Source organism: Balaenoptera borealis (genome assembly GCF_965194805.1).
Source record: "Balaenoptera borealis genome assembly, chromosome: 11".
In the NCBI taxonomy this organism is placed as follows: Eukaryota; Metazoa; Chordata; class Mammalia; order Artiodactyla; family Balaenopteridae; genus Balaenoptera; species Balaenoptera borealis.
This window is the reverse complement of record NC_138868.1, coordinates 61325562-61350212: the sequence shown is the minus strand read 5'-3', so window position 1 is coordinate 61350212 and position 24651 is coordinate 61325562. Positions and strand designations below refer to the sequence as shown.

The 24651-nt window shown below is 45.1% G+C and overlaps 1 protein-coding gene and 1 long non-coding RNA gene across 2 annotated transcripts in view; both read left to right on the top strand.

Annotated features, from left to right (window-relative positions):
* The window catches only part of LOC309606383, an 805264-nt gene that overhangs the window by 77974 nt on the left and 702639 nt on the right, over positions 1-24651 (top strand). The window contains exons 6-8 of the long non-coding RNA XR_014231787.1: positions 2385-2472; positions 14432-14545; positions 21060-21221. This is a non-coding gene — a long non-coding RNA (uncharacterized lncRNA). The remainder of the gene's footprint in view (positions 1-2384; positions 2473-14431; positions 14546-21059; positions 21222-24651) is intronic.
* On the top strand, positions 7046-8932 carry FAM181B (family with sequence similarity 181 member B). Its single transcript, XM_082343374.1, has one exon. The coding sequence runs from the start codon at positions 7201-7203 to the stop codon at positions 8479-8481; it is 1281 nt and encodes a 426-aa protein (XP_082199500.1). The 5' UTR covers positions 7046-7200; the 3' UTR covers positions 8482-8932.

Here is a 24651-nt window from a genome sequence, read left to right as displayed (position 1 = left end):
GTGTCCTTGGCAGTGTTGAGGGGTACTGGTCAGACATTTTGTAGAAGTCCCCTCAATTGGGATTTGGCTGATTTGTTTTTCTCATGATTAGATGGCAACAATAGGTTTTTGGGAAAACCACATTAGTAAAGTGCCATTCTCATCCTATCAAGGGTATATATTATCAATATGACATCACCATTGTTAACCTTGATCACCAGGCTGAAGTGGTGTTTGCCAGGTTTCTTTACTATAAAATCACTCTTTTCCCCTTCTTTACATGCTGTTCTTTTTGGAAGAAGGTCACTATGCACAACTTACACTTAAAGAGTGAGAAGTTATACTTCACCTCCTTGAGAGCAGAGTATTCATATAAATTATTTGGAATTCCTCTTTATGGGAGATTTATCTATTACCCTCATTTATTTATTTATTTATTCAATCATTTGTTTACGTCAGTATGGACTAATGGATATTTATTTTATTCTTTGTTTCATAATCCAATATTACATTATTTATTTTGTTGCTTAAATTGTTCCAATTTTGGTCATTGGGAGCTCTTTTAGTTGGCTCCTGTGTCTCTTTGACATAGTGTTTTGAGCACTTCTTTACTTTCTGGTACTATAAAATGTTCCAGGCTCATCTTTTATATTCCCTACCTCCAGTCCTAGAATCAGCCGTTTCTCAAGGAGGTCTACTTCCCTTTATTGGGTAATGGTATTAGGAACCAAAATTTGGGCACTAGTTTGCAGTTTAATTTGTGTTATCTCATCGCATTTTATGTACTCTCATAATTGGTCTATATTTCTTTCTGAAATAAAGTAGAAAAGAATAAATTAATAAACAAGATGCATTTAAAAAGTAGATCCAAACCTTAAATCCAGGTCTTTTCTTTTCAGGTCTTATTTTCCTTTGGCATAAACCAAGCCCAACAATATCTCAAGAGATGCGGAAAGAAAGAGACATACTACAGAGTTTACATTGTCTCTTGGCTTGCCATTTGATAATCCCAGCCCAGTTAGTGTTGTCTCCTACTATTTTCCTATGCATATCCAGGAACACAGAAATCCTCATTACTCACTGAAAATGCCATCCACACTCATTTGAAAAATCAGTATTTTAACTAATATATAATGTATATAAATAAATAGTACATTAAAACATTCTCCTTGTAAAAATGAAAAGACCTTAGCTAAGGACAAGCATTAGAACTAAATTTCCATGCAGTCTATATCGAGTGTTTATTTGTCTTTATGTACTTTGGGAAATTCTGCTCTTCCTGCTCTATTCAAATATCACATTATCTATGTCTCCTTGCCAATTTCCTTTATCCGAGTGGATTCTCTTTCTATTGAACTCACAGTGATTTGTTTACACCTTATTTTACATGGCTTTGCATTCTGCTGAATATGTGTCTGCGTTGTCTACCAAATCATGAATTCCTTGAAGGTAGGACTCTGCTTTATGCATCTTTATGTTCCTTCAAAATCATACCACTTTCTGACACACAGTCTGAGTTCAATAAATGTTTGTTAAATAAATGAAAGAAGGAATGAAATGTAACTTAGTATATGCCCTATTTTCATAACTACATCAATATTATGAAAGGAGCACCAGATCAGTAGTTAGGAGATCTTGGTTTTACACTGAAGCTATTCATCACAGCACTATTTGTAGTATAAAAGGTCTAGAAAAACCCAAGTAATTTAATCTTAACAGAACTGGTTTAGTAAACTATGGTAGATCCACTCAGTGGAATACTACACAACTGTAAAAAAAAATTAATGAAGATGTATTGCTGTTAAGTAAAAAAAAACAAGGAAGAAGAAAATGTATAATAAAAATATGATTATCTAACAAAGAATAAGCCTGAACCCAAACAAAACAAAACAACAACAAAGATTACCTATAGGAAGGGGGGAGAAAATTGGGTGGAGGGGACCACAATAGAAGCTAGCTCTCTTGGAATATGTCTTGTGATGTAGTTTTGACTTTGAAATCATGTAAATTTTTAAAAAACTATAAAACAAAATTAAAGATTTATAAAGCAATTTTATATAAAGCGAAGTAATACGAATAAACCTAACTAACCGTGTATTGAATTTGTGGTATAACCACACAGAGAGGATTTTTAAAAGTGAATTTAAAACATAGTAATTGGACTGTTCATCACTAGTGGGATATGTTTTGAGGACAAAATAATGGAAAAGGAGAAAAAATAAGATTGTAGTAATTATATTATTAGTAAGAATATTGGCATTGTTATTCTGAAACCATTATAAATATTATAGCATATATTTTATAGTGTGTGTATGTGTGTGTGTGTGTGTGTGTGTGTATGAGCACTATAGCATAAAAAAGAACATGAATCTGACCAAGCCCCTATATCTACTCCTCATTTTCAGGAAACACAGGGGCCAGAGAAACATATTAAGTGATACCAGGGAGATGGATGCAACCAACGAAATCCAGAATGTGGGAGAAAATGACAAGGTAATGACCAGTTTCTTCAGTAAACCAATTGCAAAAAAAAGGAAAGGCGGGGGGTGATATAGATGAAAAGAGATTTAAGAGACATACCAAACAAATTATTTGCAATTTCTTCCATTGAGGGCTGGATTCTAATTTCTCTCCTCTTGAACTGGCCTTAGTGATTTGTTTGACCAATAGAATGTAGTGAAAATGATGTTCTGGGAATTCTGGAGCTAGATCATAAGAAGCCTGACAGATGCCACATGGGGCCTATTGCAACACTGTCTCTGGGATTCCTGAGCCTCCATGTAAGAAGTCTGAGTACTCTTACACCAGCTACTGGATAGGCCAGCATGTGTAGGCACAGGTGCAGTCATGTGAATGATGCCATCTTGGATCCTCCAGACTAGCCATTGTCAATATCACATGGACCAGAAGGATGGAGGAAAGGATGAGAAAGAAAACAAGAGATACATTTTGGGGAGTGTACAATTTGAAAGGCAACATTATTTTGTGATGAAATTGATACTTTATAAGTTGTGTGGTGATGCTGAGGAATTAATTTGTTTTATTTGAGGTTTGAAAAATAGTGAATGACAAGCAGTTGGTATGGGAAGAGAGAAAGAGAGTAAAAAAAGATGCATAATTATTTCTCCCTTTATGAATGTGCATTCCTGACAGCCCTGAGCACTAAGATTGTCCTGCGGGGAATATGATTAAAGTTACAAAGAGGAAAACAAAATAAGTAAGTCAGCTTTTGATCCTGCTGCTATATTTACCCACAAGAAAGGAGGCAGCTCTCAGGTGGGCCTTTGTCTAAGTAATGTCCTGAAATCCAAGTGTAAAAGAACAATATGAAATCTCAATTCTCCCAAACGGTTTGGGGCAAGTTCAGCCCTTGAGTCCCTGGGGGGCTTGGTTCCCAAGGAGACTAATCCCACTTGCTCAGCATTAGGTATCAGTGGGGCAAAAGAGCTCTAGTTTGGAGCTCTGCAGAGAGGCCTGAGTGCAGGCTGGAGCCAGGTCCCTTGGCCCCATAGGAAGTGAAATGGATTGATGTCAAAACCACTCAAGTGAGCGTGCTTGCTCAGGGTGTAGGAGGAAGGGCCTGATGGCTGGCAGGAGCTGGCCTCTTACTTTGCTGAAGCTCATTCCATCCGAAATAGAGCTCTTCCCCAAAGGAAAGGGGAAAAGCAACTGAGACCATGAGGTGGGGTCCACATGTGCCATTTAGCTGCACATTGGAAGCACTAAGGATTTATTTTGGTCTCAGTTATAGAGCTATTTCAAGCAGAAGTTGCTCTTTGTTGCCTTCTTATCTATAGTTTTCCATAGACACCATTGCTTTCGTATGACCATGTCCCTGCCCGGCTGTTCCCAGAGATATTGCTTGTTTGCTTGGCACACTCAAATGTATCATTTAATTCTTAGCTCAAATGGTACCTGTTTATGCAGGCTTCCCCAACTCCTCTGGTCAACTTGAAGGTCTTTTATCCCATCAATTATTGTACCTTTAATTTACTTCTATTAAGAAGTATCACATTATATTACAATGGCTTGTTTGCATGTCTGTCTGTCCACCAGAAAGGGTAGGAATCATGGCTTCTTATCTCTGTATCCACAGTACCAGCACAGTGCTGAGCACATTGTTAGTGTCAGTATCTTTCTGTTGAATGAATAAGTGATTGGATGGATATTTTATGCATAAGGATCAATTTTGTGAATCAGGCTATAGAAATTCTAAGCCATGAATATCTTATATTTGTATACAGAGCTTTATGGTTGACAAAGGACTTCCATTTCCATTATCTCACTGATTTTCACAATAGCCTTATCAAATTGATTCACATGATTATTCCCATTTTATAGATGGGAATATTGAGGTACAGGAGGTTAAGTGAATTTTTATAGTCAGCTGGATAATGAGAGGGTATATTGGACTCCAGTCTCAATCTCTGTTTCTAATTTTAGCACTCTCTCTATGCTATTACACTGCGTTTTTCTGTTTCTATAACCCGCAAGTATAGCTGCTCTTTTTCATTTGGAAATAGTCACTTTGTTGGGAGAAAGAACAAATGATGCTGATTTTATAGGGTGATATGTTGGTAAGAAGCAGGTGGAGCCTAAAGAAGCAAAAACATGGGCATTTGTTGAGCTGCTATTTTGTGCCAGGAACTTTCATATACACCATCTCACAACAACCCTGAGGAGCTGAGATGATCTCCATTGAGCACATAAAACAAGCAAGATTCAGGGGTATTATTTGCCTCTTAGGATACCTCATTCTCACAAAGACTCTGAGAACAGTTAGGACCACTTCCATTTTTCAGATGAGGAAACTGAGCTTTAGGAAGACAGATTGACTTGTCTAAGGGCACTCACCTAGCAAGTGGCAGGCCAGAATTTGAACCTGTCCTCATCTAATGCCAAATCAATTTTGATGCTCAGAACTCCAATGATCTGGAAACAGACTTTTACATATTAATATTTTCATATCCTATTTATTTTGAATATGATTACATGAGGGCTTAGCTAACTCTGTGGGGATTACGAGAGATTTTTCAGACTAAAGATGTCAGTTAAATATATTGTCCTCTGCAATCTCAGGATTTGTAAGAGCTGCTCAGTTGAAAGAAAGTAAAAAAAAAAAGAGTTAGTGCTCTTGGCTGCCAGACGCAGAGGTCAATGGAATGGTCCTGCCGAAAGGGAAAGGGAAGTGCTGATTTCCACATCCGAGGGAGGGAGAAACACAACTCAGTGACAAGCCCACACAATTTTCTGAGTGCAAGGTCACCAACAATAAAAAAATAGTCCAATCATGGAGGACAAAATCTTGTGTGTTACTCAAACGAAAGGTACATTATAATTGAGCCAACTTGAGTTAAAAAAAAGTTTGTTTCAGCATGTTGGCTTGGGAAAAGTACTTCATCTCCCAAATGAAAAGTGTTCATCTGGCCCTTTCTTTTTGGTAAGGCTGTACCTTCAGGGTGCTCAAAAATGGTCTTGCTACATCCTGAAAAATGAGGCTTAAAGAAAAGAGTTTTGAAAGAGATGGTCTAGGGACTTTCCTGGCAGTCCAGTGGTTAAGACTCTGGCTTCCACTGCACACGGCACCAAAAAAAAAAAAAAAAGAAAGGAAGAAAGAGATGGTCTGTATCTGCCCCGGGTAGACTCTGCACCTAAACTATAATAACTTATTTAGACAACACTTTATCACACACACAGCATCTTCATGTATGTTACCTCACTTAATCCTCATGAACACCCTCTGACTGAGGTGTTCTATCACATATTATATGTTCATGTAAGGAAACATAGTCACCTTTTTGTGTTTTAGAGAAATAAGGGCAAATACTCATCACAGGCTATAGAACAGTCAATAGATAAGGATTTTCCACAGGATGTTTCCTTTAAAGATCACAAGTGCCCTGTGAGGTGGGCAACCTTACCTGCATTTAACATGAGTAAGCTAAGGCAGAGACAGGTCAGCTGGTTTGCCCGAAGCTGTGTACCCATCAGAGCAAGGATTTCAACCTGTCACAGAGCTATTGAGTGGTGAGGCTAAGACCAGAACCTGTCTTTTCTGAATCATCTTTCGTGCTCTGCCAAATTACTCATTTCCTCTATCCCAAGAAGCTTGCCCAGGTGAAAGTGGGTCTAAATGAACTTGAAGGTGATTCTTGAAATGCAACAGAAGTTCCAAAAGGGCAACCTAAATGGCATGACAGTTAGGGGAGAGGTTCCAGTCCATACTTTGTCCTAAGAGGCTGAGAGTTTTATACATACACAGGGCTGTTTCTCTAAAGCACCAGCTAGCTTAGTGGGAGTGACTTCCTTGCCTCCTGCTGTCTACTATTAATAAAAGATGGGTCAAGTGCTGGCCTCAGTTTGCTATAAACAATTAACGGGTAGAAGAAAGAGCATCAGAGTTGAGAGTCCTGCAGGAACTCGAGTTAGAATCTCAGGACCAGGGCTAGAGCTTGAAGAGACACTAGTTTCCTTCTCCTATATGATAGGTGAGGAAGCCGAGAGAGAACATAAGTTTTGTCAAGGGCTTAGGAATGGCTTTGGAGTCAGCCTGGACTGGATATAGCTTTGGCCGACTCACTGAAACTCTCTAAGGCTCAGTTTCCTCATTTGTTAGATGGTGATAATAATACTGATACGTACTTTACAGGACTATTGTTCAACGGTTAAATGAGGAAATGCATGGACAGTGCCTGTCATAAGCAAGCTCCCCGTAGCTGATGGCTACTATTGTTACCAGAGCTGGGACTGAAACCCACGGGTCTGGACTCTTCCCTTCTCAGCCTCAGGGAGAGTGCCCAGCGCCAGGGCGTGGTTGTATCGGAGCTGGAGTCTGAGGACGGGCCATCCCACCCTCACGTCTTGCGGTTGGAGCTAGCCAAGAGAAACGCGCGGGGCGAAGGGAAACTAAGGGGTTAAGGCGATGAGCTTGAGAAAGCCCAGAAAACTAGAAAAGCGACCCCCTCACCCCCACCCCCGGCTTAGCCCAGCTAAGTAAGCCCCTCCCCTTCGCCACCGGGGCGGTCGCCGCGCGCTCCCTTCCTCCGCCCCTCGCTTACAAGACCTAATGAGCTCCCCCGGGAGGCCGAGCAGCGAGCCCGGCCCCAAGCGAGGAAGCTGCGCCGCGCGCACCGCGCCAGGGCGGGAGCCGGGCCTGGGCGGCGGGCGGGAAGCGGCCGGGGGCGCACGGGCGGCGCTGCGGGCCGCCCGGGAGCCGCGGCGATGGCAGTCCAGGCGGCGCTCCTCAGCACGCACCCCTTCGTCCCCTTCGGCTTCGGGGGCTCCCCTGACGGGCTGGGAGGCGCCTTCGGAGCCCTGGACAAGGGTTGCTGTTTCGAGGATGAGGAGACCGGGACACCGGCGGGCGCACTGCTGGCGGGCGCCGAGGGCGGGGACGTCCGCGAGGCCACCCGCGACCTGCTCAGCTTCATCGACTCGGCGTCCAGCAACATCAAGCTGGCGTTGGACAAGCCCGGCAAGTCGAAGCGGAAGGTGAACCACCGCAAGTACCTGCAGAAGCAGATCAAGCGCTGCAGCGGCCTCATGGGCGCCGCGCCCCCGGGCCCGCCCTCCCCGGGCGCCGCCGACACGCCCGCCAAGCGGCCGCTCGCCGCCGCCAGCGCCCAGACGGTCCCGGTCCAGGCCCACGGCAAGGCGGCCCCCCGGCGGGAGGCGTCGCAGGCCGCGGCGGCCGCCAGCCTGCAAAGCCGGAGCCTGGCCGCGCTCTTCGACTCGCTGCGCCACGTCCCCGGGGGCGCAGATCCTGCCGGGGCTGCGGAGGCGGCGCCCGCGGCCGGGCTCGTGGGAGCGGGCGCTGGGGGCTTGGGAGGGGACGCGGCCGGCCCCGCAGGGGGTCCGGCCGTCCCCGGCGCCAGGAAGGTCCCGCTGCGGGCCCGCAACCTGCCCCCGTCCTTCTTCACCGAGCCGTCCCGGGCGGGCGGCGGCGGGTGCGGCCCGTCGGGGCCCGGCGTGAGCTTGGGCGACCTGGAGAAGGGCGCCGAGGCCGCGGAGTTCTTCGAGCTGCTGGGGCCCGACTACGGCGCCGGCACCGAGGCGGGCGTCTTGCTCGCCGCGGAACCTCTCGATGTGTTCCTCACCGGAGCAGCCGTTCTAAGGGGACCCCCGGATTTGGAGCCCGGCCTCTTTGAGCCGCCACCCGCGATGGGGGGGAGCCTACTGTACCCCGAGCCCTGGAGCGCCCCGGGCGGCCCCACGACCAAGAAGTCACCCCTGGCTGCCCCCCGTGGTGGCTTGACCTTGAACGAGCCCTTGCGCCCCCTGTACCCAGCCGCCGCGGACTCTCCGGGCGGGGACGACGGGCCCGGCCTTTTGGCCTCTTTCACCCCCTTCTTCTCAGACTGCGCTCTGCCACCGCCGCCCCCGCCCCCGCAGGTGTCCTACGACTACAGCGCGGGCTACAGCCGCACGGCGTACGCCAGCCTTTGGAGACCGGACGGGATTTGGGAAGGGGCGCCCGGAGAGGAGGGGGCGCACCGGGACTGACTCGCGGTACTCTTCTCCCCCAGTGGAGACTGCTGTGGAGGCGGCCGCCTCTGGGTCTCTCCCAAGCCTAGAGAACGATGGGCAAATGCACGTGGAGTTGAAACGGGATTTTAAAAATTCAGTTAATAAAAGAAACTTAAGAAAAAGAGCTGAAGAGAAGTTGGGGGTTGTTTTAATCACAGCCTCGTGTTTAAAAAAAAAAAAAAAAAAAAGCCGTTGGAAGGTTCTTACCGGATCAGACAAGCCAAGAAATCAAGACGGGATTTGGGGAATGGGGTGGGGATGGCGGAAGGGGCAGGAGGTGGCTTCTGTAGCCACCTGTCCCTTCTCCAACTTTTCATCAAAAGGTCAGTGTATTTAGTGTGCTTGCCCCCTCCAAACAGTGCCCTGGGCCCTCCCCTCCCCTCCCCTTAGAGTGCGTTATGAATTAAAGTCTGTATTGAAAAGAATGGAGCAGAGGTATGTTGTTATTGATTTGGGTGTTCTCTTAGAGGACGGTTTCCTGTGTGGTCTCTGCCTTGGTAGGTGAGAGTGTTATTGAGGACGTGAGGCCAGTGGGCACTGCCGACCTCCCCTGTGGTGGTCCCGGGTATGCGTCTCTCTCTGTCACTTTTCCTCCTAGGTTTCTTCAGGCTCCCTTCTTTCTTCCGTCTCTTTAACTTTCCCCCTCTTATCAGTGCCCTTGTTCACTTTTCTTTCTCTGGCCTCTCATTGCTCTATTTTTTCCTGTGGGCTTTTCTTGCAAATTTCTGATGTAGGAGGCTTAAATTTAGCAAACCTGGGGTCCATTTCTCTCCTTTTCCCATTCTTCAACCACTTTGGGAGGGGGAGACTGGGCAAGTTATAACATCTTTGCATCGAAGTTTCTTTATCTGAGAGGGTGGGGACGACGATATTCCTCCACTTTTCACTTCTTCACAGCTTGTTGGGTAGCTCAGAGGGAAAATACATAACATGCCTTGAGCACCCCACCCCCAGGCCAGTGCTTGATTGGTTCTGCAGGTATATATACTTTACATACCTATATAAATGTTTTCTACATTTGGAAGCCATTAGGATTGCAAGTCCCATGCTCTTTGTTGGTCCATCTATTTGCCTGGTGATTGCCCTTTCCCTTACAAGCTGTACACTCTCTCCACCCTCTGTCATCCTGTTCCACTCTGCCCCCTCCCCCCCCCCCCGTTGGTTTCTGCCTCCCTGTGCTTCCTCACACCCTTATACCCACGTTCTCTCCATGAAAGGGAATAGTGAAAGTGTGAAGTTTCCCAAGGAGACTCTTCCCTGGATAGCAGGTTTGATGAATGGAATCTGAAGGGGCCCTGGAGTCTGATCCGTTCATCAGAGGGAGATTGGGGAAAAATCAGAAATGTTTTAACCAGCCATGAAGTGGCAGAGAGGACTCATGGCATATCAGGATCATTGAAGGGCAGAGGAGGAAAGACTGGGTGGGAAGTGAGCTGCTGGAAAGAAAAAAGTGAGCCCTTCAGTTCTGCAGCCTTGCTGGTGAAAATGTCTGGAGAGACCAACACCCAGACAATACGAGATGTTGCCTACTGGTTATGTTGCAGAGGAGAGAGAGCTGCCTCTGTTCAGGCAGCCAAGGTAGATTGTAAGAGTATCCACATGTGAGAAAGTTGAAACCCAGTGTTATGCAAAAGATTTTAAAATCTAGATCAGTGTTTGCCCAAATCAAAAGTACTGCGATCTTTTCAGAAAAGAATTTGGGAAAAAAAACAAAAGATACTGAGCCATGGCAGACAGCTTTCAATGCTATCCCTAAGTCACTTTCTTCTGCATAAAACCTGTCTTAAGAAAGCACCACAAGAAATACAGCAGAGAGTCATGTTAACTATGAAAAGAACGTTTGCAACTTCAGAAACTTGGTGTCTATTAAATTGCAAGGTGGTGACAAATGATTAATTCCATTGTGCTAGCAGAATATTATTCAGCAATTATTTAATTTATTGAAATGACTTTATGCTGTTATGATCCCCATTTGAAAAGTGAGGCTCAGACAGGTTAAATAACTTGCCAAAAGCAAGTAGTGGGTCCAAGATCCAGATCTGTAAGTGTCCTGTCACCAAGACCTGTCAGTTACTTTACTTCTGTTGTGCTTTGTTACGGTTTCCAGTCCCCTGCATTACGCTACTAGCAGGGATTCAATGTCACCACCATTGACATTTTGGGCAGGTTAATTCTTTGCTGTGGGGACTGCCCTGTGCATAGTAGGATGTTTAGCAGCATCCCTGGCCTCTACCCACTAGATGCCAATAGCACTCCCCTACTTGTGACAATCAAAAATATCTCCATTACCACAGATCCCCTGGGGGGCAAAATTGCTACCAGTTGAAAACCACTATGCTAGACAAACATATAAGCAGCATCTATGGGGTGCCTGGCACTTTCACGTACATGACCTCATTTAATACTTACAAAGGTTTGTGCTTAGGTATTGTTATTATCCTCACTGTTACAGGTGAAAAGTAAGAAGGGCAAAGGGAGGGGCTAAATCAATCAGCGTAGCTACATCTCATCTCTGCTAATTTACCAGCCATGGACTAGCTAACTGTATTGAAACGAAGTCTTCCCCTTGGCTAAACTGGATAACTATCCCAAAGCGTTACCATGAGGATTTGGCATAGGGTATGTATAAATGCCCACCACCAGAGAAAGAGAGTTCTTAGTACCAGGTAGCCAAGTCTTGGCATTATGCCAAGGTTCCAAACCATCCAGGATGCCAAGAATGTGTGCTTGGCCCCTATGTAGCCTCCAAATTGCCCCATCTCTGATTCCTCTTCTCCCCATGTTGCTTTCCAGTCTGAGCTCATGTATGTCTGACTGTGCCACCTACCACAGTACAGTAAGGAGTGCCCATTAATAATAGTCCTGCCAAAGGCTGAGTATATTTTTTGCTTCCTCTCATGTTTCATTTTCTCCTGAAGCCTGTTAGAAAGTATTTTTGTCTCCTGTCTAGCCACGTACTTGCCCATAGACAAGTCTTTTTAAGTGCAATGGTAGATATTATTCAAGACTGGAAATACGTTATAATATGCTTGTAGTTGTATGACTTTGGACAGGCTGGGGATCTTAGCCTAGCTGGTGATAATAATTACGTTATATGCTGCGTATTCAGGATTCCCCATCTCAGCTGGGCATTCCTGGGTGCTTGGAATGTGTTTTACTGTTTTCTTACATCTCCAAGCCTTTGCTCATCTCCATTTAAGCCTCAACCCCACCCCTCTCCTCACTCCGCATCCTGACAAGATGGAAAGCCTCTGTTGTAATCCCCCTCCATTTCCCATTCCCACTTTCACACATCGGATTTTCTCTCAGGCAGGTGGGACCTTCTCCTACCCTCGGGACTCAGCATCCTGCCTCTTCTACTTCATGAGGACAAGATGCTGCTCCAGCAATTATCCTTAGTCTCCTATATCTCCAGCCTCATCCTCACTTTTTCCTTTCATTATAGAAATAAGCCTTCAGCATGGTTTAAAAAATAAGAAAGAGGGGGAATAGAGAGGTGAAAAATTCTCTCGACCCTGTTTCCTTCTCTAGATATTACTCTATCTTCTTCTCTTTAGAGTTGAGTCTCTCAGAAAAAGAATCCACACTTATTTGCCTTCATCTCACCTGCTATTTAAACCTGAACTATTTTGAGTCCTAAGGTGACCAAACATCCCAGCTTGCATAGGACTGTCCCAGACAGAGTTATTTTGCCTGGAGCAGTGTGTTTGGTGGCAGGCATAGAGGATATTGTGACATGCTTTCGATCATTCGTTCCACCCATAGATCGTGACCAGAATTTTCCTCTGTGAGATTAACAATAACTAGAAGCCCTGTTCTCAGTGAATCTAAAATTGAGTTGGACAGTTCAGACTATAGGTACAAGAGATGTTTAGTGCCAATATGAGAGTGAAGAAGCAATACAGGAAAATAATCTGAGGGATGTCACAAAGTACTCGATAGTTTAATTCCTAAATGAATAGTATAGGCAGGTTTTTTGTTTTTTGCTTTTTTGCTTACAAAGTGTGATGTTACTAGAAACATATTCCAGGTTGAGAAACACCATATTTATTTTTTCATAGAATGTGATGGCAGGGATGGAGAGGAGAGAGAGAGAGAGAGAGAGAGAGAGAGAGAAAGGAGGGAGAATATGTGGCTAGATTCCTGGCAATGGACTCAAGATCCACTTATTACCTAGAATAAATGTTATGGGTTGGATTGTGTTCCCTCAAAAAGATATGTTGAAGTCCCAACTCCCAGGCCCTCAGAATGTGACCTTATTCGGAAATAGGGTCTTACCTAATCAGAGGTTATCAAGTTAAAATGAGGTCACTAGGGTGGGAGCTATTCCAATATGACTGGTGTCCTTATAAAAAGGAGAAATTTGGACACAGAGACAGACGCAAAGAGAGAAGACAATGTGAAGATACAAAGGGAGAAGACAGCCATGTGACTGGAGTGATGCATCTACAAGCTAAGGAGTGCCAAGGATTGCCCACAAACCCCAGAATCTAGAAGAGGCAAGGAAGCATCTCTCTCTAGCACCTTCACAGAGACTCTACCGACACCTTGATTTCAGACTGCTAGGCTCCAGAACTGTGAGACAATACATTTCTATTGTTTTAAGCCAATTAGAGGCACTTTGTTATAGCAGTCCTAGGAAACTAATAAAGTAATGAACACTATGACAAGCAAAATTAAATCCTATTTATTGGGCCACACAAAGTTGTTTTTTTTTTTTTGCATGCTTAAACAAGACTTATGTAACTATGCCATATTTTATTTCATTTCACTTCATTTCATTTTAGGAAATACTAGGAAAGGGACTCTGAACAGATGTAACACAACCTCTAGAAGCTGTCCACAATTTGAGGGATAGACTGTCAGCAGCCAAGAATGCTAGGGAACAGACTGAGCAGCTCAGTTCATGCCCAGGCTTGGTCAGAATGGGCTGCATCTGGCAGAGACTGCTGACTTGTTACGCATTCTGAGGCTCTTGTTGAACCTCATCACATCCAGTGTCACTTGGCTGCAAATCCTCAGCCTCTGGGCCAGGAAGAACCTACCCTGACAGTGCAAGGGGGTCTGCTCCTCACCAAGAAGTGGGTCTACTGGACAAGCATTTGTGTGCTCAAGTTTGTGCAGCCTTTCCCCTGTCTTCCTTGGTGTGTGCTTGATTGGTATGGCACTGCTTTTGCCCTGTCTCCCACTCATGTTCAGCTGTGTCTGGAGCTCTACTGGGACACCCACTTCACTTCGCAGGGGCCTGGCCCTTTGTTTTCACTAGACTTGAGGCTTGTGAACGCAGGCATTGTGTGTGTCCTGTTCATTGTTGTACTTCCAGGGACTATCTGTGTCTGACATACAGGGACTCAAACACTTATCAAGTGAACAAATTGCCAGCCCTCCTTGCTATTGGCAAGACTCTGTCCTTCCTTGCTACCAAATTCTCTGCCAGCTCCAGCCACTACTTCAAGATGCCGTCGAAGATGGCTTGGAACTGAAATGCTGCCTCTCATGTAACTGCCATTCCTGGATTCTAACAGGTCTGAATGTCTCACCTGCCCCTCTCATCCTCTCTTCCCCTCAACACATTTCCAAGTCCAAGTCCCACTTGCCTCTGGGACCTTGTGACTAAGCTGCTTTCCTAGACCCTGATCCTAATCAGTATCTCTAGCCCTGTTCCAGTTTCTTTGTAATATTTACCCCACGAAAGACCCCCACTTTTCATTTCCCAAAAGGAGAAGTTTTTGTTAAAGTCAGAAATTAGTAGAATTCTTAAAAACACGTGAAATTAACTATATAAGTCATGATTCTATGTGTTTGGCAGCAGTGTAAAAATAACTATTTTTTTCAAGGTAGAAAATAGTAGTAAAGAAATACCAGTCAGGAGGAGGGATGTCAGCGAGATGACAGAATAGATGGTCCCAGTTTGTCTCCTTCACAGAAAGACCAACTAGCAACTGTGCACAACAAGACACCTCTGAAGATTCCAGAACCCAGGAGTGGGGTTGAAGCATACCCTTGGATCACAGAAACCAGGAAACACTGCATTAGAAGGGTAAGGGCAGGACTTCCCTTTGACTGCATTGCCCCTCCCCCAGGCTCTGTACCTAGAAGGTCCCCCCAGGGCCTACAACTTCTCCTGTGGGAAAAAGAGAGTTCAAGTGGACATCCAGCTTCCCCAGCATTCCAGGATGCTTCCCAGGAGGCCCACTGCAATCTTGCCTTACAGGAATCACTGGGGGAATCAGTAGGGTTAGACCAGCAGGGATCAGCTAGAGACGGAGAAGGGGATGAGGCTCATAGTAAGCAGCATGTGGGTCTTGGCCGACTGTGTTCCTGCTGGTGGTGGCACCTGAGCAGAGAGCCCAGCTGGGGGCCATGCCTATCCACAGAGCTGAGGTAGCGGCCCTGTCTGGCCAGGGAGCTCTTTGGGCAGTTCTGTCCAGTTTGGGTCCACAGCCAATGGGCTGTCCAGCTGTAGATCTCATTCTGTGGCCCCACCTGGACAGGGTGCCAAGCCCTCAGCCCGGCCTGGTTGCTGAGCACAGCCTCCAGCCCTGCCTGACAAGAGGGCACGAGGAGAGAATCCTGAGCAGCCTCTGAGCCCAGTTTACTGCCCTGATTGGGCAGGGAGCCAAGCCAGCAGCCCTACATAGCATCAGAGCACAGACTGTGGCCTCACCCAACCAGAGAGGCTGGGCACTAATCCTGCCCAGTCTCAGAGCCTAAGGCCCAGGTTGATTATTGAGCATAGCTGGTGGCCCAACCCAGTCAGGGAGCTGGGCCAACAGCAGAGCACAGCCAGCGGCCTGTCCAACTGTGGATGACAGCCTGTGGCCCTACCAAACTATGGGACACAGCCTGTGGCCCTGTCTGATCATACAGTCAAGCCAGCTGCATTTTATGAGGCTAGCATCTCCCTGATACCCCTCGACTGAAAAACAATGCACAACCTAAAAGTTGAGAGTTTTGTTTTATTCAGCAGGCAAAACTGAGGACTTAAGCCCGGGACACAGCATCTCAGAGACTGCTTCCAAAGAGGTAAGGGAGGAGTCGGGATATGTGGGAGTTTTTGCCACAAAGACCAGGTAGTTGGAACATCAAAAGATTACTGTTAACTGAAGAAAACCAGACATCTCAAGTTAAGGAATTTAGTGCTTTTCTATGTGTGGGAAGATGCAAGGGTCTGGGCTCACTGAAATCATTCCTTTGATATGCATGTCAGCTATCTGGGGCCAGTATCCTGTGCTTTCTCACCCTGAATCCCCTCAGGGTGCGTAGTTGGGGGTGAGGGCTTGGCTATGGGCAGCCTATTTGTCTCCATCGTGAGTTCCCTCAGAGCTCACCGTCTGGGTGGCTGTAGTGGCTTTATGGCTGCAACATCCTTTTTTTACTGATATGGCAGGCAACAATTTTTTCATTGACATACCAAAGCCAGATAACAACACTCTATGAAGAGAAAATTAAAGGCCATATCCCTGAGGAATATTGAAGCAAAATCTTCAACAAAATATTAGCAAATCAAATTCAACGGTACATTAAAAGGATCATACATTATGATTAAATGCAATTTTTTCCATCAATCAGTTCACGCCTGACCAGGAGAATCCCTAGTATCTACCTTCACAGAAGACAAGAACACAATAACAGCATGCAGTAAGCAGGGACTCGGAGCAGGAGTGGTCTAACTTGCATGAACAAAACCACAATTTGGGGACAACTACAGCTAGGTTTCTTTATGTTTAATTAATTGCTCAACAACCTACTGCCTTATTTGCATGAATTCTTAGTATCTCTCTGCTCACCCCAGAGCATGCCAGAACCTGGAGGCTTACACGGTCCAATAGACATAGAGTCCAAAAAGGGGATTCAGACTGGCTTTGCCATTCAAATGAGTCTAGAACTGGGGTCTATAAATCTGCTACTGTCATTGCTTGTCATGCAGCTCGGTTTCACAGAGTTGTACAGATCATATACACTGTGGAGCTTACACATCCAAGGAGATGAGAGGAAACTAAAATCCAGCCCATGCTTACTCTTGGGCCACTAAACTGGCACCCAAGGAAAGGGATGCCTTCTTCATTTTAAATTTGTACAAAGACGCTAAATATGTAGCTCTGACCCTGGGTGTCACCACTGAAAACTGGTCTTACTCAGAAGAACAGACCTGTTGGTGCAGCTGAACCCATTTGCTGCAAAAGTGCCATGTGCATTGTGGGAAGACAATCTCCTCCCAGGAGCACCAGGTCAGGACTAGTCTGGAACCGCTACCTCAGGGATCAGCACCACCAACACTCTCCTTCTCTCTTTCTAGGATCTACTTGGGTCATCAGCTTTTCCTTTTAAACCCTTTCCCTGAACTATGGGTGTTATGGATTGAATGTGTGTGTCCCCCCCAAATCTGTATGTTGAAACCTTAATCTCCAATGTCGTGGTATTTGGAGTTGGGGACTTTCGGAGTTAATTAGGTCATGAGGATGGTGCTTTTATGAATGGAATTAGTGCCCTTAAAAGAAGAGGCAAGAAAGCTAGCTCACTCTCTTCCTCTTCCTCTACTGTGAGGACACAGAGAGAAGCAGGGGCCTTACCAAGAACCCCACCATGCTGGCACCCTGATCTCAAACTTTCCGCCTCTGGAACTAGGAGAAATAAATGTCTATGGTTTCAGCCACCCATTCTATGGTAACTGTTATAGCTGCCCAAGCTGACTAAGGCAATGGGGCCCCTCATTTTTAAGGGAGGCTTCCTCAGAGTTCACAGTTGATTTCCTGTTCCAACCTTTTTTTTTTTTTTAATTTTATTTATTTATTTTTTGGCTGCGTTGGGTCTTCGTTGCTGTGCATGGGCTTTCTCTAGTTGTGGCGAGCGGGGCCTACTCTTCGTTGCGGTGTGTGGGCTTCTCATTGTGGTGGCTTCTCTTGTTGCAGAGCATGGGCTCTAGGCATGTGGGCTTCAGTAGTTGTGGCATGCGGGCTCAGTAGTTGTGGCTCGCGGGCTCAGTAGTTGTGGCTTGCGGGCTCTAGAGTGCAGGCGCAGTAGTTGTGGCACACGGGCTTAGTTGCTCCGCAGCATGCGGGATCTTCCCGGACCAGGGCTCGAACCCATGTCCCCTGCGTTGGCAGGCGGATTCTTAACCACTGCACCACCAGGGAGGTTCCCCAGCCTATTCTAACCTAGCTGGCAACTCCTACCTTCTGGTAGGGGCCGCTGTGGGTGGGTCCTGGCTACATTTCTTAGGTGGTCTGAATGTTGAGGGGCACCTTTGGAGCCAGACAGTCAGACAGAACTGAATGTTAATTCCTGCATTGCTCTCTGAGCTGTGTGCCCTTGGGCAGAATAGTAAACCAGAGCCTCAGCTTTCTCTTCTGTCAAATGGCAATAATGATATCACGTAGGGTTGTGGCTCCATTAGGTGATGTATATAGAGCCCCAGGCATTATCTAAAGACCCTTTTAAACCTGTCACTCTTATTGTAACTACTATTGCCCAGAGAGGCCTCAGTAGAGAGCAGGAAAAGTGCCTCAGACTTTGTGGTCGTTTCTCTTCCCAGCATCCAGTGAGGAAGGGCTCTGGATGCCCCGAGATTTTCATCTCAGGATTTAAAAGGTCACTGGAAGCTCTGGCACTGAAAACGCCCGATCCCTCCACAATGACTCGGAATCCGTGACTAACGGGCCCCTTCACATGAGCTGGTTCCTAAAGAAGCGATGGCGGCGGAGGGAGCCTTTACCCCAGAAGACAAAACAAAACCGGCACAAAGGACTCGCAGCGGCGGCGGGCGGGAGTGGTGCATCCTGCCCACGCTCTGCGCTCTGGTCCTTCTCCCGGCCGGGCCTCCCTCCGAGGGCTCGATGGCGGGTGGTCAGCTTTGTTCCCCGGGGAGGTGCAGGACGCCCGGGTCCTGGGTGCGGAGTGCTGCTCAGAATCCGATCTCTCAATCAGTTCTGCCCGTGACAACAGGATTTCATTGTGTGGCAGGGGACCAAAGTGCCCAGAGAACCCCGGACACGTTTGAACAGTAGCCCAGCACTCGGGCGGAATCTGAATCACCTTGGCAAAGGCCCGGGTCATGGGTGGCTGCCAGAGCAGCCGCTCTTACCCACCCCCCGGTGGCATGAGGAAACAGGAAGCCTGCAGTCTGACCTTAATTACTGTCCTCTCTCCGAGCAGAGGTAGGGGTGGGGAGCTTACCTTAGCGCCTATGTGCCACTGCACACCAACGGCCAAGAGCAAGCTGGAACACTGGAGACTTGGGTAACAATCACAGCTACACCAGCTGCGCCTGGACCTGCAGTGGGCACAGACCCAGGCAGATCTGTGCTGAATTCTGTTCCGGCCTTTTCCTAGTGATGCCATTGGTTGTTACAGAACCTTTCTGAGTGTTGGTTTTCTCATCTGGAGAGTGCGAATAAAAACATTCCCTGCTGTTCAGGGCAGGTCTGACCATAAGAAATCATGTATATAGCTATTGGCAAAGGGTCAGGAACACAGCAGACTCCCAGGCAACAGTCGGTATCCTTGTTTCTTACTGGGATGCAACCAACTCTGCTATTTACAAGCACTGGGTAAGTCATGTCACTTGAACATTTTTGAGTATCATCTATAAAACGAGGACACTGGTGTCTCCACATGTTGGTTGTGAGATGAACTGAAATGTAAACAGCCTGTCTGCCACAGTGTCTGCAGCGTTCAAGGCGTTTAGTAAATATTAGCGGAATCTGAAAATCATGGGGTGAGAGAATACGATCCCCTCCTTAGCTGTGGATTTATTTCCATTTCACCTGGAGTCTGAGGAAGATCAAAGTCCTGTTGGCTCTTTAATGGTTCTCAACTCTAAGCTCATGCTTATAACTGACTTCTAGGTCAGTTTGATATCATTTCTTCTGCATGATACTTGTCATTTCCTTTTGGCTAGGGAAAAGTTTCAAACATAACAGCAAATCATGGCGAGCAGAATGGTCCTCAGTCCTGGCTGATCTTCAGAATCACCTGTGGTGAGACAAGGGCTTGAAAAACATCCCCAGCTCTGCCAACACTCCCTGAAGTGGCTGGTCCAACTGGGCCAGGCTTGGAGCCCACTTTGAAGACCACTGTTCTGTGCCACGTGCTTCTCATAGGGTGCTGAGGACTGGCTGCTTCTTCTATTGCCTGCTTGCTCCTCAGCCTCTGTCAAGACCTTTTTTGTTTTTCTATTTTCTTTATTCACATAGTTGACAAAATGTACAACTAGAGCATGTACAAGTTAGGGCTAATCTTGACACTGGACAAAGTTATAGGGTCATGTTTGATGGGAGAGAGGAAATAGTTCTTTTCTAAACATTTAAAAAGAATTTAAATATTTATACTCTATGTGGCAGCAAGCGGATAAAATTGGCCTTTGGGCCAATTAAAGTGTTTGGTGTTAAGTTTAAAAAAACCTATTTTAAGAGGAAATCTGGAAATGTGGATTATAGCCTTAGCCCTGTCAAAATGGGCAGGTTCCTAAACTTCCCTGAATCTCAGTATTTTCCTCTGTGAGATGAATATAGTGAAGACACTACTTGTCCTGTTTACTTCATTATGCCATAGTGAGGAGAGAGGGAATTAAAGAATGGGCAGTGTTTTGTAAAATGCAGAGCACAGAACAATGGAAAGAATCACAAGTTCTGCATCTGCCTCTAACTTGCCTTGTGACCTCGGGCAAGGTAATTTTCATTTTAGTCCCTCGGTTTCCCCACCTGCAAAGTGGGACCAACAATGCCTAATGTCCGCCTCAGTGGGATGTCATGGGGACAAAATAGAGGATGTTTGTGAAAGCACTTGGAAAAGCCGGAAACCTGTCTTAAATGGCTGTAGTGTTAGAGTCTCCACTTCACGAGGATGAAATGAAGTTAGTGTGGGGCGATGTCCCACTGAGCATCCGGGGCAGAGCTGGGGTTCTAACCAGGCCTGGTGGGCTCAGCGTCTCTGCCTCTGGTGGACATTCCCAGTGCCCTTCGTAACTGCGCTGCCTGCCTTCTCTTTTCTCTCAGTTGCTAATCTTTCTGAGGTGCCGGCAGGCCCAGACCCATTCTTTGGGTGAGGCCAGGAAGAATAGGTCCATTTACATCTCTGTTCAGGTACTGGAAAATCCTTTTATCCTGCATCGCTGAGAAGCATCTGAGATAAAAACTTGGGGAATCCAAAGGCCTAAAGAGCCACCTAGTGATGACACATGCAAAGGACTCTATCTTTCGTCAGTAGCTTCATTGGCACAGAGGTAACAGGGATGCATTTGTTTTCTTCCTCTCTTAAATTTGTGCCTACCCTGGCAACCACCGAACGGAGATTGATGTAACTGTGCCGCTTCTCTGCTTGTAAACCAGATTGCTGAGTGATGCTGAATGAAAGCTGGGGATTCCTGCAGACCTGAACTGCTACAAAGTATGGTTTCCACTCTCAGTTTCCAATTTGTAGTTAGATGCGTGCATGTGACTGAGTTTTAGGTGATGGAATGTGAGTGAAAGTGATGTGCTTCACTTGTAGGTTGGCCCCCTAAAACTTCCCTTGTGTGATCCTCCATGCTTTTTCTCCTTTGTGGTTTGATGCAGATGGGCATGGCAGTCTTGGAATTCATGCGCTGAAGGTGGAGCCACAAGATGAAAGGAATCTAGATCTCCAAGTCATTCTTTAGAGGACAGCTGCCAGTCAGTGAAGAAAACTTCTTTTGGACTTTATATGAGCAAGAAATAAACCTGTATCGTGCTTCAGCTGTAAGTCATCTTTGCGTTTGTTTGTTACAGAAGTTAGAGGGAACTTAACCAATACAGGTGTGCCTGCTGGTTATGGTAATCAGATCAACAATGGGAATTAGAGACAGGTTTACCATGGTTTACCATGAAGCTGATGAAACTGTATCTTTAGGGTTCTTCACTTGCACAGGACCCTTCCAGGGCCCAGGGCGTGTGTATCTGCATGTGTGAGTGTGTGTATTTGTGTGTGTGTGGTCCGCTGGCAATGTATTCATATGGTTATGTTTTGTGCAATTTGTAGAAGTAAGATATTCTTAACTGCATGCAGCTGGTTAGGATGACTGTCTCCTACCTTTTCAGCTTCCCTCCATCACAATTTCCTTTGTATTGTATGCTATTGGAGAGGCCATGGGAATTTTTCTTTTAATTTTTATTTATTAAAAAAAATTATTTATATATATATTTTTTATTTTTGGCTGCGTTGGGTCTTCATTGCTGCGCGTGGGCTTTCTGTAGTTGCTGCGAGCAGGGGCTACTCTTCGTCGCGGTGCGTGGGCTTCTCATTGTGGCAGTTTCTCTTGCTGCAGAACACGGGCTCTAGGTGCGTGGGCTTCAGTAGTTGTGGCGTGCGGGCTTGGTAGTTGTGGCTTGTGGGCTCTAGAGCGCAGGCTCAGTAGTTGGGGTGCATGGGCTTAGTTGCTCCGCGGCATGTGGGATCTTCCTGGACCAGGGATCAAACCCGTGTCCCCTGCATTGGCAGGTGGATTCTTAACTACTGCACCACAAGGGAAGTCCCGGAATTTTTTGAATTTAATGGGAAGTTGAGTGGGATACGTTTAGTCTGAGTTTAGTGGATATATCTATGTGGTTTTCTCTCTCTTCCATGGAGAATTAAGTTATTGCTAGTTGTTCAGCATAGGAATGGTTTCCAGGAATACTCATACACTCACTGTGCAGTTGTTAAAAGAAGGTGCATGGTTAGAGGTTGCACTATAATAGAATCTGTTCTAAAGTGCCTGGTCCAGGAAAAATATGAGAGGAGTAGAGGAGAAACAAGGTTTGATTTCTGTGGAGTCACAAGGCAGTCTGTAGAAATTTCTTCTAATCCATTAGGTATATAAAACTATAGAGTATTCAGTTCTCATTGATGCTTTGTCAAAATTGAATTTCTCTCTTGTCAGAAATATACTTGGTAGTTTTTAAAAAGCATATACAGTTCTAAACACTTTACATTTCTCCTCTTTTTTGACAGGAATAGTTAATTGATAAAACTTTAATGTGCATTTAAACTGCTTTTCTGAAAGATGTTTTGGAACATTTCAATAAAGTTGAATTACAGAAATTACAGACTTCTGATATGACCTTATTTTAACAAGTTTAAAGTTAGTTATTTTCAAAGAACTGAGAGAAGATACAGATAAAAATGACAGAATATCAAATATGAAAGTAATAAATAAGATGAGGAAAATAAAAAAAAATTATTCTGACTACAAGAAGTGAGTTGAAACAAAATTTATTTTTCAGATGATGCCCCAAACAGTAATTCACTAGAAGAGAGAAATTTCAAATAGATGTAACTATTAGGCTCTTGGATTATTTGGTAATCCATTTACTGAAGAGTAGTAAATTATATGAACACATTAGAAAAGATTTAAATTTCTTGATAATTCTAACGTTGAAAAAATAACATACAACTCAAAATACACCAGTACAGCAAGAATATTAACAGCAAACTGGTTAACAAGTATAACAATTCAAGGATGGTTTAAGACTAATCACTGCACAAAAAATCTTGAAATATCTTGAAATCTTAAAGTTCACACATGAAAGAAAATTAATAGAGATTTCCCCAAATTTTGACAGCAATTCTAAAATTTCACATGACACTATAAGTAACAAGTTGTGAGGGTGAAAGTAACTTTCCTAAAATCAAGAGAAAAGAAATGAATCACCCTGCTAGAGGAAAGACTAAATTGTCTATTTTCTCCACAGAAAATAAGATTACAATATCATTGCCATATGAAGGGGGCAATTAAAGAAAACCACTGCCAACATGTAGGACAAAAGCATTTTGAGAGTGGTTCAGAAAAATATTAATTTACTTTTTAGAATTTGTGGTGTTTGTGGCATTTGATAACTTTTATAAATCTGTCATCTGTTGTGATTTTTAAAAATTTGAAATAAATATTTGCATGGTGATTAATCTCATAAGTTTGTCTTTATTTTTGAATATTTACTTATTTTTCATTGAAGTATAGCTGATTTACAATATATTAGTTTCAGGTATACAACATAGTGATTCAAAATTTTTATAGATTACATTCTATTTAAAGTTATTATAAAATATTGGCTATGTTCCTTGTGCTGTACAATATATCCTTATACCTTATTTTATGCATAGTAGTTTGTACCTCTTAATGCCCTACCCCTATCTGTCCTTTCCCCCTTCCCTCTCCCCACTAGTAACCACTAGTTTGTCTTTATATCTGTGAATCTGTTTTTCTTTTTTGTTATATTCACTAGTTTGTTGTATTTTATAGTTTCCACATATAAGTAATATTATACTGTATTTGTCTTTCTCTGTCTGACTTATTTCACTTAGCATAATACCCTCCAGGTCCATCTATGTTATTGCAAACAGGAAAATTCCTTTTTATGGCTGAGTAGTATTCCACTGTGTATATATCACATCATTTTTTACCCCCTTTTTTATAAGTTTGTATTCTTTTTCTTGCTAGGGTCCTAAAGTTGTATAAGCTTTGTTCTCAAATTCACCCTTGGGCCTGGAACCTGTTGGTACCTTCCCTGAGTGAGGCTCTGGGAGACTGACATCAGGGGTGATCTCAATGGCCTGGCCAATGTGAGGCCCTGGAGGAGAAAACAGAGGTTGGGGTACTTATTTCCCTGCCTCTGCCACAAGGGTCTGGGTCTTTGGTTCTGGCAGAAGCTGTGCTCCTCTTTGGCTGTGTATTAGTTTTCTATCACTGCTGTAACAAATCAGCACATTTAGGGGCTTAAAACAACACCCATTTATCAGCACACAGTTCTGGAAGTCAGAAGTTCAGGTGGACTCAGCTGGGTTCTCTCTTCAGGGTCTCATAAGCCTGAAATCAAGGTGTCAGCTGGGTTGGGTTCTTATCTGGAGGCTCGAGATGGAGGTGGGGATGTCTGCTTCCAAGCTCATTCAGGCTGGCAGAATCTAGCTCCTGCCACTGCAGGACTGAGGTCCCGTTTCCTGGCTGTCTGTCTGCCCAGCTGCCCACTCCTCCTGGAGACTGTCTGCATCCTTCCCACATGACCGCTCCATCTTCAAGCCAGCAATGGTAGGTCAAGTCCTCAAAGTTTGAGTCTTTCTGGCTTCTCCTCCTACCTTCTTCTCTTACCAGGTAGAGAAAACTCTCTGCTTTTAAATGCTTGTGTGATTAGATTTAGCTCACCTAGGTAATCTCCC